The following is a 19,550-nucleotide window of genomic DNA, read 5'->3' as shown; positions in this document are numbered from 1 at the left end:
ACTTGTAGCAAAGAGTGTGCGATATTTAATTGTTTATTAGCAACAACGTATTTTTAACCATATCCAGTCCAATTTAATTAAATTCTTCAAAAAGTTACTGTGTGGTCACTTGTAAAAATGTTTATTTTACTAAAAAAATGATAACGAATGACATCTGCGGACAGAAATGCAGCATATAAATGCAAAAATAGTAGGATTAAGGACCGTCGAAGATAATTAGCCTGACGCTATTTTGCTTTGGTCTAATTTACTGTACACACTTACTTATTGTTAGTACAGGTGCAGAAATATCAATACTCGTACCCATTGATAGTTACCGATAGTTTAATATAAATATACTATCGATAATTTCCGATAGATCAAATTCTATAAAAACTTTCTATCTAAAGACATCTTTGTAGTTAATTAATAAAAATACTAAAATTTGATTGTCATTTTGTACGATTTTAAGGAAATTTTAAACAAAGATGAGAAACCATAATTTTTTAAAAAATTGTAATTTCCAAATATTCACAGTACAATATAGTTTAAGAAAAGAGCCACTGATTTTTATAAAAAAGAAATAAGCATGTTGAAATCTTTTACTTTAATTCTTAATCTTCTATCTGATATTATTTAATACTTTATAATCCTTATTATTTAAAATTTAGACTGGTTTCCTTGATTTTAGATTTAAATTTCTTGTAAGCGGTTAAAGTTCCGTTGTTACAAGATTGGTTGGAACAGAACCGGAAACCGTAACTACTAACCTGTAGTATAACACGGCCCTATGGGTATGTACATACATATATCAGAATATAGCCTCAATCACAAGCCAATTGTATTTTTTAAATTTTCATTGCGGGCTCAAATAAAAGCGACCTTCGCTATTTTTTTCGCGATTTCGACGAATTGCAATTTTTTCAAATTTTTTTACACGTCATCTAGTAAACTCATGTTTCTAATTTCTTAAACAAGCTCAAATCATTTGGTCCAATTTTAGAAAAGTTATTCTGTTTTGAAGGATGTTCGGTCCCGAGCACCACGACGCAGGACCGGCAGGACGAGTGCGTAGCCGAGCTGCATGGCATCAGCGGAACCATGTTACAATATCGCAATAAGACCTTCGACAAAGGAATCCCGCGAGGAACCGAAGCGGGACCGCGTTTGCCGAGGAGAGAGGGCTCGAGTGTTTCTTCGCTTGAGGGGACTCGCGTTGGGTCCTGTGTCGCATGGGCCGCCAAAAGCGACGATCGCTCGACATCTTCCGTATCGCATCGCACTTACCACCACCACGTCGGGTGTGGGCGGCTCCGTGCTATAAAGCACGCAGGTTTTCACCCTCGACAGACATTCTATTGAGAACACGCCTAGAAATACATTAATTGTTTAGTTCGAAAACGTGTTGACTTCTTTCCTCTAAATAAGACTCGCCCTGCCGCGAGTCAGCGTTTCCAAGCATCGAAGAGTTACGGCGTTTTGAGATGCTACAAAGGATGTCCACTGTGTCTCTCTGTAAGTTGATTTAGGGATGAGGTGCCCACGTTCAAACATGTACTGTTTTTACATACACATCGTGAAATTGTGTCCTTGAGCACTGATGCTAACCGATATACTCTCTAAACTTCTTTTGTTCATAGCTGTTTAATAAAACGTGACCGCCGGCTAAAACCTCTTGAAGGCTGCCTACTTACGGATATGATTTGCCCAACATATTTAGTATACTTTCAATATAGGTTTCATTTGATTTTTTTTTAGATTTTCAAACTTCCTTTGTCTTTACTAGTTTTTTGAGTGTACTGTATTTGTTGTGTGTATAGTGTACGTTGTGTTTGCAGACACACAATAGAATACACATTTGAAGAATTTTTCGACATGCACCTGTGTTACGGTGAAGCAAACGTAGTTCAACAGAAACTTTGTCTTTACTAGTTTTTTGAGTGTACTGTATTTGTTGTGTGTATAGTGTACGTTGTGTTTGCGGACACACAATAGAATACACATTTGAAGAATTTTTCGACATGCACCTGTGTTACGGTGAAGCAAACGTAGTTCAACAGAAGTCAGTAATGTCATTTATGGCGTCGGATGTATCGTTAGTTTTGAGGATCACCGAACCCCCTGTGTCATGACATGCTCTACATACTTCAGTGTAAGGAGGTTTGCTCAGTTACAGGGATACTTTTAAACGTTAATAACTAAAAAACAAAGCCTCAAACGCAATTTTTTTATTCTTGATTTTCGCCTTATATCAACTTCTAGAATCATCTCTTGAATTTTCTCCCAGGAATAATCGAACACCCTGTGTATACATGAAATTACTCAGGGCATTGACCTTCATAACATATATTAAGGTTACTGAAATCGTACAGGTGGGCCCTATTTTATACAATTACTAAAAATGCAAATGCACTTTTTCTTAATGGAACTGCGTTTCTTTTTTACCTTAATAAGACGTGTTTTTATTAAAGGTGTTCGAATGTTCCGCCATCACATAGTAAACACTTTATAAATCGTTTATTTATGTTTCTCATAATAGAATTAATATGAATATAACAATGTAATCGAATTCGTTCTCTTATGTCTTCCTATCGAAAGAAATGGACGTGAGTACACTTTATCTTTCAGATAACCCCATAAAAAAGAGTCAACAACAGTTAAATTCGGAGAATGTGGTGATTAAGTACTAAACCATCTTTCGCAATGTTCTAAACTATCTTTTACAATAAATCCGTCGTAAGTAATCTGTTACGACGCGTGCGTTACATGTTGGTGCACCATCTTGTTGATAGTACTTTAAATTTGATTACTTTCGCAGAGGAACGTCATAAAAAGGATTAAGCAACGCAAATTTATATTAGGAAATAGTAACATTTCCGTTACAGTTTCTGTGTTAGTATAAACTTGACGCAATTATAAATTGTTTGTATCTAATTGACTACTGTTGATCGATAATGTCTACATATATCCTCAAGCGGTGGAACATTGTTGATCGATAACATGTCTTACGTCCAGAAGTGTTTACATTTAATATCTACGGAACATCTTCAACGAAACATCATACGTCTTACCACAAATTTGATATATCTTAGGAGATAATGACTTTTTAACATTGTACCCTAATACTTTTATACGCAGAATGTCCCTAAGAATTGATCTAGGTGAACAAAAAAAAACGCAGTTCTACTTAAAAAAAAGAAGTGTGTTTGTATTTGTTTAGTGCATCGTTGCACTTACGAGTAAAGTAAAGCCATAGGAAGATTCAACATGTCATTCAACTTTTTCTTTTCTTTTGCTATCTCTAACCATACACGAGATATAACCTGGCCCAATTACGTGACTCATCCTGTACAGGTAAACTAAGGCGAAATATTTATAACTTTTATTCAGATATGAAAGACAATGCCCTTGTTTACCGTACATACAACACATATTTCAGTAAGTTAGAAACGTAACAAAACGTTCCTCTATTTTCATCGCGAGCTATTATTATATTATACTAATATCTTTTTCACTTCGCGTACTATTGCGCACTTTTTAAAAGCGTCGGGTACACCTGTCCCCCGATTTACACGGATAATCGGTTCCTCAGAATACCGTGTAAATCGAAATCATGGCTTTTTGTATGAAGAACCGTGTAAATCGGGGAAAAAACAAAATGCGCATAATTTAGTCCGTGATTTAATTAAATTCATTATTTTAAATGTAAAATAAAAATAAAATAAAAATGAAAAACAAAAAGTATTCAGGGTCAGGGTTTAGTTTCGAGCGAGCGATCGACGAAGGCGAAAATAGCCGGTCGCCGATGAAAGATCCGCGGGCGGCAGCAAACTTTACATTACAATATGAATGCTTTTTGTGTGCAAAAAAGGTATGTGCGCAGCGTAAACTTTTATTTTGAACAGTTTATATTTCTGAAAAGCCGTTATGTTGAAAACCGTGTAAAAGTGAAATCGTGTAAATAAAGTACCGTGTAAATCGGGGGATAGGTGTATAAGAATAATTTCTACTTTTCTATGCAATTGTTGCCTCGTGTATGTGCATCTATTCGCAATGAATATTACACAAAATATCAAAGGGTAAGGAGTGTGAAAAAATACGTGACAAATTTTATTCGTGAATTCACACGCTATAATTTAAGTTTGATAACAAACACAACAGTTTTTTACTTTTCCAATGGTTATTTAAAAATCATGTTAAGCATTTCGGTACATATATACATTTGTTATTGTGCAAATTACAAGACAGAGCTCAATAGACTAAAAGATATTTTTATTTTCCCCGCTTTTTATAGTATAGTAGGAAATAACAAAGTATTTCATGCATTGTTATCAGATAAAGTTATTATTTTTAATCGTTGCTTCGTTGCTATTCAAGGTGAAACTTTTCTGATATCCTTTATTCTCAGATATCTCGCCTACCAAAGTTCAAATATTTTAAGAATATACCAGCTATTTGCAAAGATTATTAACATGTATTATCTAAAATCGGGATACACGTATATTATTTCCAGCCTTATTTGCAAAGTTATTTTAAAACTTTGCACTTTTCATTACATATTATGCCTGGGAACCTCACACAGTATGGAAACAGTACTGAAAGATCGTAAATGAAATTGCGAAATTGTTAGTTGACGATACAAAGATATACCTTTAAAAAAATAGTTATTTATAAATAAACAATATTTCACACTCCATTTGTTATCCTAAACAAAGGAAAATTTATTTCAATCCTTCAGTTACGCAACGAAAAGTTCGTACAATTCTTTCAACAATGTTATTCAATTTTTCAACAGATTCACTTTATAGTGATTGACATTTATTATTTGTATTTTAGATTGTTGTATTGTTTCAGTTTTCTCGCCATTAAACTTTTTGACACCGAACTAATAACAATGTATTAGTAACGATTGGTTAAGCTACCACCTTGCAGTTGTATTTATATGGTAATTAACGGATTATAGTAATTACCATGGTTAATATTCTTACCGCAGAATTTACGGGGTTTACACTAATTTTCATCGAAACGTATGCTTTTATAAAAGTTTCAGAAATAGCAAAGAAAGAAAAAAAAAAATATACATTGGCTATGTAAATTTATACATACATATATAATACATACTCTTACAATTTATTTTACGTTGTACAATTTTAACGGAGAAGATAGTAAATATTTTATTTAAAAAACGTAACATTTACTATTAGTACAAAGAAAAATAATTTACATTCATTTGTTGCTAATTAAGTAAATAAATATAAATACAAACAGATATTTTCCATTATGGGAAAAATATTTTGAGTAATGTTTTTTCTACTTCCTTGTAAACAAGAAACTAAATTGCATTTAAGTTTACAGTCTTGTTTGTAGACATTTTGCTAAATTTTCAGATATTGTACGGAAATTTTGTTCATCTCGTTTCTGTTACATTATTCCTTTTCCTTAGTTTAATTGTCAACAAATGAATGTAAATCATCGTTTTTCTTTGTACTAACAGTAAATGTTACGTTTCTAAATGAAACAACGTAAATATTATTTATTTACTACTTTCTCTGTTGAAATTATACAACGCGAAATAAATTCTATTAAGGTGTACGGAGACTTTTTTAACTGAGTACACGTATACATACATAAGGTGAGTTAATTAAATTCGCTATTCAACATAACCTGTTATTTGCTGATTTTAGAGAAAAAAAAAAGAAACTGTTTTCTGTCATTCGATAGAGTTCATCGAATCCATTTTTTCCATGTCTTTTATTTCCCAAGATACAACAGATAACCTTGTATTTTTTGAATGATACTGCGGATTTTTTAGCACTATGCGTAGCCGATGGAAAGACAAATTCAATGATCTGTAACAAGGTGACCTTGAAATGACCTTCAGCTGATATATTTTCGAGGGAATGCTAGCAAGGACGTGGTGACAGTGCCGTAACTGTCACATTGTGACACTGATGCAGAATTACTGAGGTGATAGGTTATTACGGTTTCCAGTGATATTCAATCATTTTATTACTTATTTACAGATCATTAAATTCGCCTGTTTATCGACTATAACACAGTACTGGAAAAAAAAAATACGCGGTGCCGTTTAGAAAACTCAAGGTCACCTGCTGCAATACAAACGAAGCCTCGTCAAGTACAATGTATTTGATATGCAACGAGTTTTCCCTGAAATCAATAAATAAAAAGTTATTTCGGATAGTAATTGGTACATGACTCACCCGTATGTATACTACTCGTGTAATTTAATTTATGTTACTTCGGTCAGTCGCGTTATTTCAGTTACTCGTCGTTTATGATCTTCTCTTAGCAAACCGAGACGAAAAATAAATTAAAGTATACCTCTGAAGAAGAAAGAAATTCGAATTTCTTTTGTTCTCTTTTTTTTTTTTTATGGTGACTGGTAATGTAGGGCAAGAACATAGTTTAAAAATTTACAAAATCTTGCAGAATGGCGCAACAATTTAGAAACTTATCTCGACGAAACGTCGAAGAACATATTCATGTGGTACACAACAGTACGACGTGTATCAATAGAGGAATTTTTTCTATAACAGGAAATCTTCCAAGGTCTTACAGAGATTGGTCTAATAATACACGTACTTCAAACGAAAAAAAAAAAAAAAAATGATTCGTGGAAAGAAAAGAGTCAACAAAATTTCACAATGTATTTTAACAATAAAGATTTTCTTATCTGTTTTCATTGTTTCCAGAACAATATATCGTACGAAATGAAAAACGTAACGATTAATTAGCGTACGTCTTAATTAAGTCTTCATTTTTCACGATCGAACGAAAAAATGATCAATTATTCACCGAGTAATCTTATATACATGCAACTTGTTGTTCCTGGGCAATTCTAATTCTCGATATAGAAAATAAAACGTAAGAAATAATTTCATGAAATTAACACAGTATATAACATACTTGTTACAATGTTACGAATAGTTCATTATTAGTGCCGTATCAGTTTAACAATGAACCATCTACCAACGAATGTAATTTGAAAACATGAAACTCGAAAGAAGATTGCATTCGTACACGTACAGTGAATCGCATAACGTGAACATCTCTATTATTTTCATTGTTAGTGAATCAATCAACATTTTTTGCATGAGAGATAAGTCAGTTTAGAAGGAGCATCAAGGTCGCAACACTGCATTTCCTTCTCCGTTTTTTATAAGTTTCCAAGGATACTTTCAATTTTTTTTATATACAATTTTGAACGGTCCAGTAACGCTGAAAATAATAGAGGCGGTATAAGTGGAATTTCGTAATATTTATCATTCAAAGACATACGAATCGGATTAAATATCAAAACAGATTAATTTCCGCATAGGCTAAACTAAATATCCAATTTACATACATTCCATGATAAACATGTGTTCGTTCGACCATCGGCAATATTATCGTTAATATTACTCATCATACAGGCTTATTAGTAATAAGCATATTTATGCATCGAATGTATTTACATACACATGTGTTTAGATGTATCGATAATAACGAACGAATCTCGTCCAAATCGATTATTCTGAATTTATTTACCCGCTGTCTAAATGGCAACCTCGCAAATTTAGCTAATCGAATGCATCAATCGAAGACTCTAGAGAATAAATACACCAACATATATTAATCGCCGTTCACTCGTGAAACTGGACTAGTCGACCCTGGACCGAATGTGTATGGCAAGTGCAACCGCTTAAAAGTATGTAGTTCTTCACAAATTCCCGATCGAAACGATTGAAATGGCATGTACGAAATGCCCCAAGATACAAACAAAGTAAGATAAAAACAACGCCCGCAATCTCTTCCGGCATATCTTAAATTATCAGTGGTGGGGAGAGCAAGATAAACGGGAGTTTGCTTATTATCGATTAACCTTTTCTTTAAATATAAGAACGTATCAAATCATAAAATCCGTGATTCGAAATCAAAGTACGACCGATAAATTCGACGTTACAGATAAGATTTGCGTGGAATTCCTTTCAGAGCACAATCAATGATGGATTAAATACAAGAAATGTCGATTACTAGACTGACGTTTGGATGAAAAAACAATTCCTGCCAGTTTCAGAAGATCAATTCGTTTAGGGAGACATCAGGGTCGACAGATTATAATACTGAAATTTTTCAACAACACGTTACGCTGATTTTAAAAATTTTCTAAAATTGTTACTCCTTAACCTAATTCCAACAATCCAATACCACATATTGTTCAGAATGGATTATAGTTTTATAATGTATAGGAGTACATGTTTTGAAGACAGATAAATTTAATGATTTGTAATATATGAGATCATTCAGGAGGACACATAGGAGGCTAGGCTAAACTAAGTTAGATCAGTTGGTTCTAGGTTATGTATGACTAAGCATAAACGAGGTGGTGCACATTAACACTATAGGCTAGGTTACGTTTGGCAGGTGTACATTTAGTTTAGATGTAGTCTACAGAAATAAAGTTGCTAAATAGTTTATAGATAGAAAAAAGATGAAATATTTTCCATTATATTTTAAGGAAAAACAGGCACATGTTTGTGTCTAACAATAAGTGTAACTTATTCGATGAACATTTCTCCATGTCATTTCGTTTAATTATTTTCGAATGACGCATACTGCTGGAAACGTTGGAATATGAATTTTTTATGGATAAAAAAATGTGTGATTGATTCCCAAGATTACGTTTCAAATTCTAAATTAAATCTATTTACGTATAATTTAAGCTGAAATGTGTCAAGTTTAAAGTAAGACTTATTCTGAAGAAAGTTCTAACTAAATTGTTCGGACACAATCAAAATAAAATTTAAACGCAACTACAATTGAAACAGAATTGAATTTTAAGTAGATATATCATACATGTATGTACATATCTAACGCTAGAAACTATTATAATTTTCTTTTTAAAATTTGGTTTTTAACAACTTATATACAAATGTTTTACGTTTACACGTGTACGAAAGCAAAAATTGTTCAAGATAACTTTGTAAGGTAGAGGAATGAAACTTGCTAATTTACTATATCGTATGTAAAAATAATGTATTGACCGGGAATATAGCGATCTCGATTCGAGGTAATAATCTTGAAGATATGTAAAGATGAAAGTCTGATATCCTATGCAAGACACTGAATGCGTTTCTTATGTAATATAAATTGAATTTATGTAAAGTAACTTTAACTCGTCGACTGTACTCACCGGTGTCATTATCGTGCCCTTGAATTCCATCTCCCACATTCTCGGCGGCCGTGGAAAGAGCTGAAACCAAGACAAACAAGATCGTTCTACACTGTCATCTTTCTTTATCGTTTCTCGAACATAATTATTAATGCGTACCACGTTATAAACATACGCGCCCTAGAAAATAATGACAACCTTCCATGCTTGATGAATAAATGTTCAGGTTTAAACTTAGTATTCGCGTAATAGTAAAAAGTGCTACTAACGGTAACAAGGCTTTTTCCTTATTATGTATTTGTTTGAAGGTTAAAACCAAAATGTATTAACGATTGTAAATAAAATCCTATACGAATATTTTTATATTTACATACATGCTATGTTACCGGCAAAGCAGAATCCGGCAATGCATACGCTGCCTAGGCCGTGTATACTTACACTGGTTGGACTTTACACTTCGCTGCCTAACACATATCATATTTCGTGAAATACCCTAAAAAACTTTACACGAAATATGTCTCTATAAATAAAACATATAAACGTGCATACATTTCAAACTTGTCTACATTTTGTTCTATTGTACAATTTACAAACCTGGTCAACTGCAATATTAACTACAAGTACATACCCGTACAAATTTACTAGATGAGAAATTATAAGGCTGGTGTTGTTACAGTACACTTTGAAAATAATCGGGTGACCATACGTCCTTTATTTAAAAGGACAGTCCTTTATTTCTTTGCTCTGTCCTTTTTTTTCTAAAATGGCCATTTCGTCTTTTATTTTGTGAATTGAACATTGGAACGCAACACACAGCTCATAAAGACATGAAACTGTTGCTTATATCTCCCTAGATCTAATGCTCCCACTGAACAAGTATTTTCATTAGTGAACAATATGTGGACCAATGAAAAAACCCCAATTAAAAATCGGAACGCTGAAAGCATGCATTTATACCAAATGCAACTTTGACATGAATTGTAAACAGTTTTATACATTTCTAAAGCACAAACCTGATTTATTAAAAAAAAGTTCATTCTTATGAAAAGTATCAAAATTAAATTTTTTTTAAACATGAAACAATTTCTGAGTTGTCCTTTATTTTCTCCAAATAAATATGGTCACCGTAACTATACGGTATACATGGTCTGTTCCAAAAGTAATGAGACTACTTGCTTTATAATTCGGATTGGAACCCTGACAAAAAGCTACTACGATCTATGAAGCTTATTAAATTATTCAAGTTATATACCTACATTTCAATCAGTTTAGTTGATGCAGAGTAATTATCAAGTAAATAACAATGGACTCATTTCTGGAATAGACCACATATTATAAAGAGCTTAACTATTTCTAAGACATACACCTACATGTAAAATAAGAAAAAAGAGCATTGTACGCATAACAACAAGCAATTAAAACAATTATACAATAATAATTTAATATGCCTATAATCACATATATGTACATACATTTGTGCATTTTGAACATTCACAGACAAATTTTCTTTAGACAGTTGTTTTTACATTTAAACAAATTTAGAATGACATACAAATCTCAGCTATGGATTCCGCATAAATTAACAAAGACGAATTTACTCAGTAGGATTTCAATATGTAATTTTTCATAAAAATAAGAAAACAGTGATCCATTATAGAAATGATTAGTTACAGCACACGAAAAAATGGATTGTTTCTAACAATATTTAAAGTAAAAACTATTGGTCAAAACTAAGGTAATAATCCAGGTACTCCTAAAGCTATAGTCTGGGCCAAATGTATTGGCCGGTCACCGTATTGGTTTTTTTCTCTGCCGTTTTTCAGTTTCACTTTTACCATTCCTATAGAATCTTTCCGTTCAGCCCATTAGGGCCATTCACAATTTTCAACATCTTTCGAATTTTTAGTCAAATTTAAAGGCTTGATCATAATTTAATAATAATTTTTATTAACTATTGAAGGACACATATATATTACCCCCCACCACCCTCCTTTGATTACAGCACGCATCGTTACCGACATACTCTGTATGCACTGTTTTATCATGTCCTTTATTTTTGATTAATTTTGCCAAATATCCAGAACTTTTTTCTTTGAATCAGCTAATGTGGTGACTGGTGATGTATGTATGTATACACAAGTGTTTTAAGTAAACTCCAGACATTCTCAATTGGATTCATATCAGGAGAGTTGCCTGGCCATGGGAGTATGAGGATTTTTTTTAATGAGAGTAATTTTCTGACGGATTTGGCTCTACACGTGTGACACGGTGCCCCATCCTGCGTACATGTGTACTGGGATCTTCGTTCGCACACAGATATGTAATAATGCAGAAAAACAGCGTTTGACTTCCGTATATTGTCCAAATACGAAAGATGTTGAAAATTGCGAGTGGCCCTAATTTTTTGGCCAGGGGCTGGACATACGATTGCTATGCTGCGGCACGCATACACATACACACGTCCATACATAAAATTACACGCGATTAGATATAGCGATAGTAAGCAAATCACAACAATTGAAAGAGATACCGCTTGCGTTACAATGAATACCTAATGACGAAAATTTCTTTATGAAAATAGTACCAATATAGCACGATATAAATCGGACTGAACTTAACAATAATCAGTTTTAAATCAGCTTTAAAAATTGTCGTATATAGGTATATCTCGTGTTTGTTATCCGAGATATTTAAATTGATTACTGGAAAACTTATCCGATGTATGTCATGTTTGGACATATTTTTATCGGGACAATCTCATCAATTCGTTGGTACTACTTTTATAAAGATAGGATGAAAACTTAGAGAAACTGAAATTTTTTAAATTGGATGATTCATTGCAACGCAGGTGTCCCTTTCAAGTAACGCGTCTCGATAGTCGTTACTTGAGACGCAACATCTATCTCGAGAAAGCCTATGTCCAAGAAAAAAAAAAAAAAACAGATGAAAGACGTGTACCTTCATAAGATATAGGACGAAGAAAGCATATTACCTCTACAAGGAAAACAAAGATCGCGTTACAAAAACAGGAGGCCCATGCGCTCATGAAGTTTACTTATTGAACAACTATGTACATATATACAAGTGTCTTTCTTGGTAGAGTTTGTCAGTGTGGAAAAGCGACGGAGGTGAAATCCACATGACCGGCCAATACATTTGACCCCGACTATAGTATACACTTGAAGAAAGCATTTTGTGGGATTTGGAAGATGTATCTTATTCTGATCTTTTACTAGATAATCAAATAGTTAACATCGATGAATATTGTACACAATTAAATTTCGTGAAGACAGCAGTAAATGAAAAATCACTGCTATTAATATACAGAAGCGTCGCGTTAGCTGACCGGGATTTTGCCTTGATAACTGACTTCGTGGAATGAACCTGCGTATTACGCATCTAAAATAAACAAGGACCTCAATATTTCGTATCGGGTATCCGTAGTTCACTCGTACTCAGTGGAGAAGAAACATACTCGGGATTTTCTAGAACTCTACCTCCCTTGATAGTTGGCCAGATATAGTCCCGACCATGGTCAGCTAACGCGACACTACTGTACATAGACGAAGTTGGCAATGCCAGATAGTATTGTTCCTTGACAGAGTAACAAATTTTATTACGATTTGACTGAAATGTGTTGTCTCATCTACCACATTCACTGAATATTGTCCCATTTAATTTTTATTCATTTCAAGCTCTATGTAAGTTTCTTAACAGGGTATCATTAAAAAATACAGAGAATGTAAGAATGTCTTCAATTAATCTTTTTAAATTAATAATTAAGTAACATTGATTAGCTAGATAAAATTTAATTTTTATGTGAAAGGAATAACAGTTATTCCTATCTTCCTAGCATCCTTATCTTAAAAAAACATTCCAATGAAAATATGACATTTTTCAATTGTCAAGGTGACATTTCTTTCACTTGTTAATTTAGTATATCAAATTTTAAACTAATTATTCAGTATTTTGCATCAGAAACACAAATCCTTTTATTAATATACGCTTCTTTATTTTGATAACTTAAATGCGAGTTCATGAAGTTTTCAATGACTATATTTGTGTACCAAAAATTATACATGTATGAAGCAGTTTTTTTTTAAATGATTCTACGAAACTGAAAGGAGATACATATATAATAAGCAACAGAACGAACTCTACTAGACACAAATAAATATAAATTTAAACTAAATAACTTTTCAACGATCATAGTTTCCTCATTTTTCAAACAATTCCCATCATAATAAAGATGTCTCGTGTGTCTGCATTCTGAATATAAATTTTAATAATATGTAATTATAGCATATTCTCGATTAATTTTATTAGGATTCAAACAACTTTGGAAACTCTAAGACACGGTAAAATTAATTGTAACCATTTTCCAAAGATTGATTGGATAAATAAGCGGCTTATATAAACTAACTGAAGTTCAATTTATTCAGGACTTAAGTAAACTTAAAAAATAAACTAGTGAGAATAAAAGCATTGATAATATTTTTTGTTATACTTTTGTCTGACAAACATCGTATCATGAAATTTAAGTAAAACGATAAATCTTACAATAATGTGTTAATACTGTATCGGCATCTTTCCAGTCTTGCAATTAGATTGATTTTAATATTTGAATTGATTATGACATTATTCGTTGTTCATTTTGGTCATTCATTTATTTCTCTTCATTTTAGTTTAGTAACATATAAGGTCAATTTATAATGGAAATTCACTTTCATCTTATTTCCAGTGCTGGGTGTCCTTTAAATATTCCATAAACATTTCACACCAAATTTCCAATTTTCAGTATATAACGTTTTTTGTATATTGAAGAACCTCTTATGCTACTTACTTAAAAATATTAATAGCATAAAAACGAAAGCACTTTCCATGTTCGTTCTTGCATAAGTATGATATTAAATTTCATTCTTGACAACGGTACGTAGCTTGTTGAAAATATTTTAATTAAATATAAGTAAATAGTGAGCTTATTCTTTTATCTTTAAAATATTTCTTTTTCCTTTTGTGAATAGAGTAAATTAGCACCGTCAAATTAAACAAACTTAATTAGAGATATTATAATTCATTTGGTGAACTTATTAACAGATGCAAGCGGTAATTTGAATGATATTTTTTAGCAGCCAATTATACATACATGTATATGTACCTGAATGATTTAAAATTAGCTTTTAATTTAATCATTACACGTAAGAGTTTTATGTAATACCATAAATTTCTATTCAATTTATAAGATGTATTCATAAATCTCTCATTCGTCTATTAAAACAGTTCAACTATAATAGGGAGGCATACAATCACTGTCACTTAAAATCGTATACCTTATAGTTCCGTCGATTTTTATCTGTAAAACGTAAAACTCGTATCGCAAATGATTAAAACCCATACAGGAGCATATACTATGATATTTCCTTATTCGATGAATAACAAAAGTATAACGAAAATATAGTAATATTCAAAGTTAAAATAAAATAGGTAAAATTAAAATAAATTTACTCAGTTAAACAAAATTTGTAGTTACATACAGAACTTAGCTGTCGGTAAAAATCGTACAGAAGAGATGGGATATATTTTTAGAACAAAATGTAACATAAATTATTTATATTAATCTTTTATAGGTAAATCAAATGCATTTATCATATATTTCAGAAAAATTGATTGTACTAAATTTTCACAAAATTAGGGCGTTACTTTTTAGCATTCCTCTTGTAAAGCCTTTCTAAAATTTTCCACATTTATAATATCATGTACAGTAAATTCTCTACAAGTGTCAGTCAGTTTGGATTCTACAAGTGTCAGTATAGATGGTCCTACGCCTATGTTATCCTCGCTCGCTGTCAGTCAAGCGTGTAACGCTACACCACTCGGTTTCTTTTACGAGATTTCACGGCTCGACAATTCATAATAGAAAATTTCATCTGAAATTTCTTTTAACACGTTGGTGAGCTTTTTCTGATGAAAATGATATCAACATTTACTTATTAACACGTTCACTGTCTGACGTGACAAATGTTGTTCAAATTATGTCGTGTTTGATGTCATTTTCATCAGAAAAATTTCATCAATATGTTAAGAAAAATTTCGGGATAAAAAAACGTAAAATTAAAAAAGTTGATATTTAAATCGCTTGGTTGCCTCGACTCACGTTTCATCCTTATCTTTTATTCGCTGTCCTTGTCTACGTTCGGCAAACTACAAAGGCGGGCGCGAGGCTCGAAAACGTAGTCCCTGACTCTACAAGTGTCAGGTTTAGCTTCCCTGCGGTCTGACACTTGTGGAGAATTTACTGTACATAGCATCTTTCCGGCCGACTCTCTCTTCAGTGGCGTCGATAACTTTATTTTTTAACCAATTCAAATTAAAAATTGAAGAAGTTATCAACCCGATCAAGAAGAGAGCCGGTCGGAAACATGCTCTACAGAAGCTTTGTAAAAGAAATATATTGTTATATATATTCGAACTCGATTATCTTGAAAACTAAGCCTCAAACGAAAAAAATTTATTCTACATTTTCTTCTTATTTTTTCACAAGGACTCACCTCTCACCCGCTTGACATGGGATTCGGGCGCACCTTGTATATTACAGGCTTTCTAACTGATTTCCCGTCTATTTTATAATATTCACAGAAAAAATTCACAAAGATACCTCTGATTTTCAGGCGGTCAGGGTGGGCTAACACCTTAAGTAGCCCAGACCTTTCGAATTCGAAGGATTCGCGAGTGTACACGACCACAGATACAGCCCTCTTTCTTGCTTCCTTTTATACGAGTCAATTCATCGACATGGCGGGAAACACTGAAATTTAATATCTGAAGAAGGACATCGTGGCGGTGTGGCCATTGGCGGAGAAAGGAAGTTTACCGTAGAAAACGGCTCGAAAGTTGCTGAACACGCCGTTTGCTTCGTAACCGAGCGCATCCTGCCATGTAAATAGCGAATGACGCGAGATTCCTCGTCTTTCGTGTTCAATGCCATTCATTCCACGATGATATGTCAACCGTGCAATATGGGGCAACACGTGCCAAATAGAGCCACTATTTACTATAATAGCATAATTGAGTTTTTTCTTACTTGAACACAGTGTATAATGATTGAATTTGTTTTTTAAATACATGCGTGCAAGTTATTCATTTTTAACACACTATTAAACGGTTCAACCTAAATACATAAGCTAACCTACTTCACTAGATAAAGTGATTTTGTTAACCGAAACAATGCAGCCAGTTTTCGTTACCATAATCACAAATTTCGAACAACAGCCTTCAAAGATTTATCGAAGGGATCACCGGTCATTGTTCGATAATATATAGTATTGTTCCTTGACAGAGTAACAAATTTTATTACGATTTGACTGAAATGTGTTGTCTCATCTACCACATTCACTGAATATTGTCCCATTTAATTTTTATTCATTTCAAGCTCTATGTAAGTTTCTTAACAGGGTATCATTAAAAAATACAGAGAATGTAAGAATGTCTTCAATTAATCTTTTTAAATTAATAATTAAGTAACATTGATTAGCTAGATAAAATTTAATTTTTATGTGAAAGGAATAACAGTTATTCCTATCTTCCTAGCATCCTTATCTTAAAAAAACATTCCAATGAAAATATGACATTTTTCAATTGTCAAGGTGACATTTCTTTCACTTGTTAATTTAGTATATCAAATTTTAAACTAATTATTCAGTATTTTGCATCAGAAACACAAATCCTTTTATTAATATACGCTTCTTTATTTTGATAACTTAAATGCGAGTTCATGAAGTTTTCAATGACTATATTTGTGTACCAAAAATTATACATGTATGAAGCAGTTTTTTTTTAAATGATTCTACGAAACTGAAAGGAGATACATATATAATAAGCAACAGAACGAACTCTACTAGACACAAATAAATATAAATTTAAACTAAATAACTTTTCAACGATCATAGTTTCCTCATTTTTCAAACAATTCCCATCATAATAAAGATGTCTCGTGTGTCTGCATTCTGAATATAAATTTTAATAATATGTAATTATAGCATATTCTCGATTAATTTTATTAGGATTCAAACAACTTTGGAAACTCTAAGACACGGTAAAATTAATTGTAACCATTTTCCAAAGATTGATTGGATAAATAAGCGGCTTATATAAACTAACTGAAGTTCAATTTATTCAGGACTTAAGTAAACTTAAAAAATAAACTAGTGAGAATAAAAGCATTGATAATATTTTTTGTTATACTTTTGTCTGACAAACATCGTATCATGAAATTTAAGTAAAACGATAAATCTTACAATAATGTGTTAATACTGTATCGGCATCTTTCCAGTCTTGCAATTAGATTGATTTTAATATTTGAATTGATTATGACATTATTCGTTGTTCATTTTGGTCATTCATTTATTTCTCTTCATTTTAGTTTAGTAACATATAAGGTCAATTTATAATGGAAATTCACTTTCATCTTATTTCCAGTGCTGGGTGTCCTTTAAATATTCCATAAACATTTCACACCAAATTTCCAATTTTCAGTATATAACGTTTTTTGTATATTGAAGAACCTCTTATGCTACTTACTTAAAAATATTAATAGCATAAAAACGAAAGCACTTTCCATGTTCGTTCTTGCATAAGTATGATATTAAATTTCATTCTTGACAACGGTACGTAGCTTGTTGAAAATATTTTAATTAAATATAAGTAAATAGTGAGCTTATTCTTTTATCTTTAAAATATTTCTTTTTCCTTTTGTGAATAGAGTAAATTAGCACCGTCAAATTAAACAAACTTAATTAGAGATATTATAATTCATTTGGTGAACTTATTAACAGATGCAAGCGGTAATTTGAATGATATTTTTTAGCAGCCAATTATACATACATGTATATGTACCTGAATGATTTAAAATTAGCTTTTAATTTAATCATTACACGTAAGAGTTTTATGTAATACCATAAATTTCTATTCAATTTATAAGATGTATTCATAAATCTCTCATTCGTCTATTAAAACAGTTCAACTATAATAGGGAGGCATACAATCACTGTCACTTAAAATCGTATACCTTATAGTTCCGTCGATTTTTATCTGTAAAACGTAAAACTCGTATCGCAAATGATTAAAACCCATACAGGAGCATATACTATGATATTTCCTTATTCGATGAATAACAAAAGTATAACGAAAATATAGTAATATTCAAAGTTAAAATAAAATAGGTAAAATTAAAATAAATTTACTCAGTTAAACAAAATTTGTAGTTACATACAGAACTTAGCTGTCGGTAAAAATCGTACAGAAGAGATGGGATATATTTTTAGAACAAAATGTAACATAAATTATTTATATTAATCTTTTATAGGTAAATCAAATGCATTTATCATATATTTCAGAAAAATTGATTGTACTAAATTTTCACAAAATTAGGGCGTTACTTTTTAGCATTCCTCTTGTAAAGCCTTTCTAAAATTTTCCACATTTATAATATCATGTACAGTAAATTCTCTACAAGTGTCAGTCAGTTTGGATTCTACAAGTGTCAGTATAGATGGTCCTACGCCTATGTTATCCTCGCTCGCTGTCAGTCAAGCGTGTAACGCTACACCACTCGGTTTCCTTTACGAGATTTCACGGCTGGACAATTCATAATAGAAAAATATAATTTCTTTAATTTTACTTTTTTTCATCTGAAATTTGTTTTAACATGTTGATGAGATTTTTCTGATGAAAATGATATCAAACAACATTTGATGAACAACATTTACTTATTAACACGTTCACTGTCTGGCGTAACCAGTCCAACCAATCAAAAAAGTTGGTATTTAAATCGCTTGGGTGCCTCGACTCACGTTTCATCCTTATCTTTTATTCGCTGTCCTTGTCTACGTTCGGCAAACTACAAAGGCGGGCGCGAGGCTCGAAAACGTAGTCCCTGACTCTACAAGTGTCAGGTTTAGATTCCTTGCGGACTGACACTTGTGGAGAATTTACTGTAGTCTGATTTTTTTTCTGTAGATCATTCCAAACATGTTTTATTACAAATATCAAGTGATTGGGACGGTGTTTGAAGGACTTTGGAGCAGTTATATAATAACCAACTTTTCGCTACGTAAGAATTGTGCTTCGAATCGTTGTCGACGTAAAGCTTAAAGTCATTTAAAAACCCCATTGTCTCAGCACTCACTATGAAATTGTTTTTTATATATTTAAATAGGTCCATTTATCCATTTTATTTAACTGAGATCCAGATATTTTTAATGTTCATCGCGATGCTTTGTTTTCCCTGGACAATTATTCTTCCATCTGACTGGAAGATATTAAATTTGGATTCGTTTGTGAAAATCACATTTTTCTAAAAATTCAAATCTTCCTTTAGATATTTTTCAGTAAATTAACATCT

General features: G+C 32.1%; 1 protein-coding gene across 1 annotated transcript in view; it reads right to left on the bottom strand.

Annotated features, from left to right (window-relative positions):
* The window catches only part of LOC108573792, a 117,442-nt gene that overhangs the window by 93,173 nt on the left and 4,719 nt on the right, over window positions 1–19,550 (bottom strand). The window contains exon 2 of the mRNA XM_017936267.1: window positions 9,173–9,232. Coding sequence (XP_017791756.1) covers window positions 9,173–9,232 — 60 coding nt within the window. The remainder of the gene's footprint in view (window positions 1–9,172; window positions 9,233–19,550) is intronic.

Source organism: Habropoda laboriosa, unplaced genomic scaffold (genome assembly GCF_001263275.1).
Source record: "Habropoda laboriosa isolate 0110345459 unplaced genomic scaffold, ASM126327v1 scaffold178, whole genome shotgun sequence".
Taxonomy (NCBI): Eukaryota; Metazoa; Arthropoda; class Insecta; order Hymenoptera; family Apidae; genus Habropoda; species Habropoda laboriosa.
Note: the sequence above shows the minus strand (reverse complement) of the source record. Positions and strands in the feature narration are given on the sequence as shown.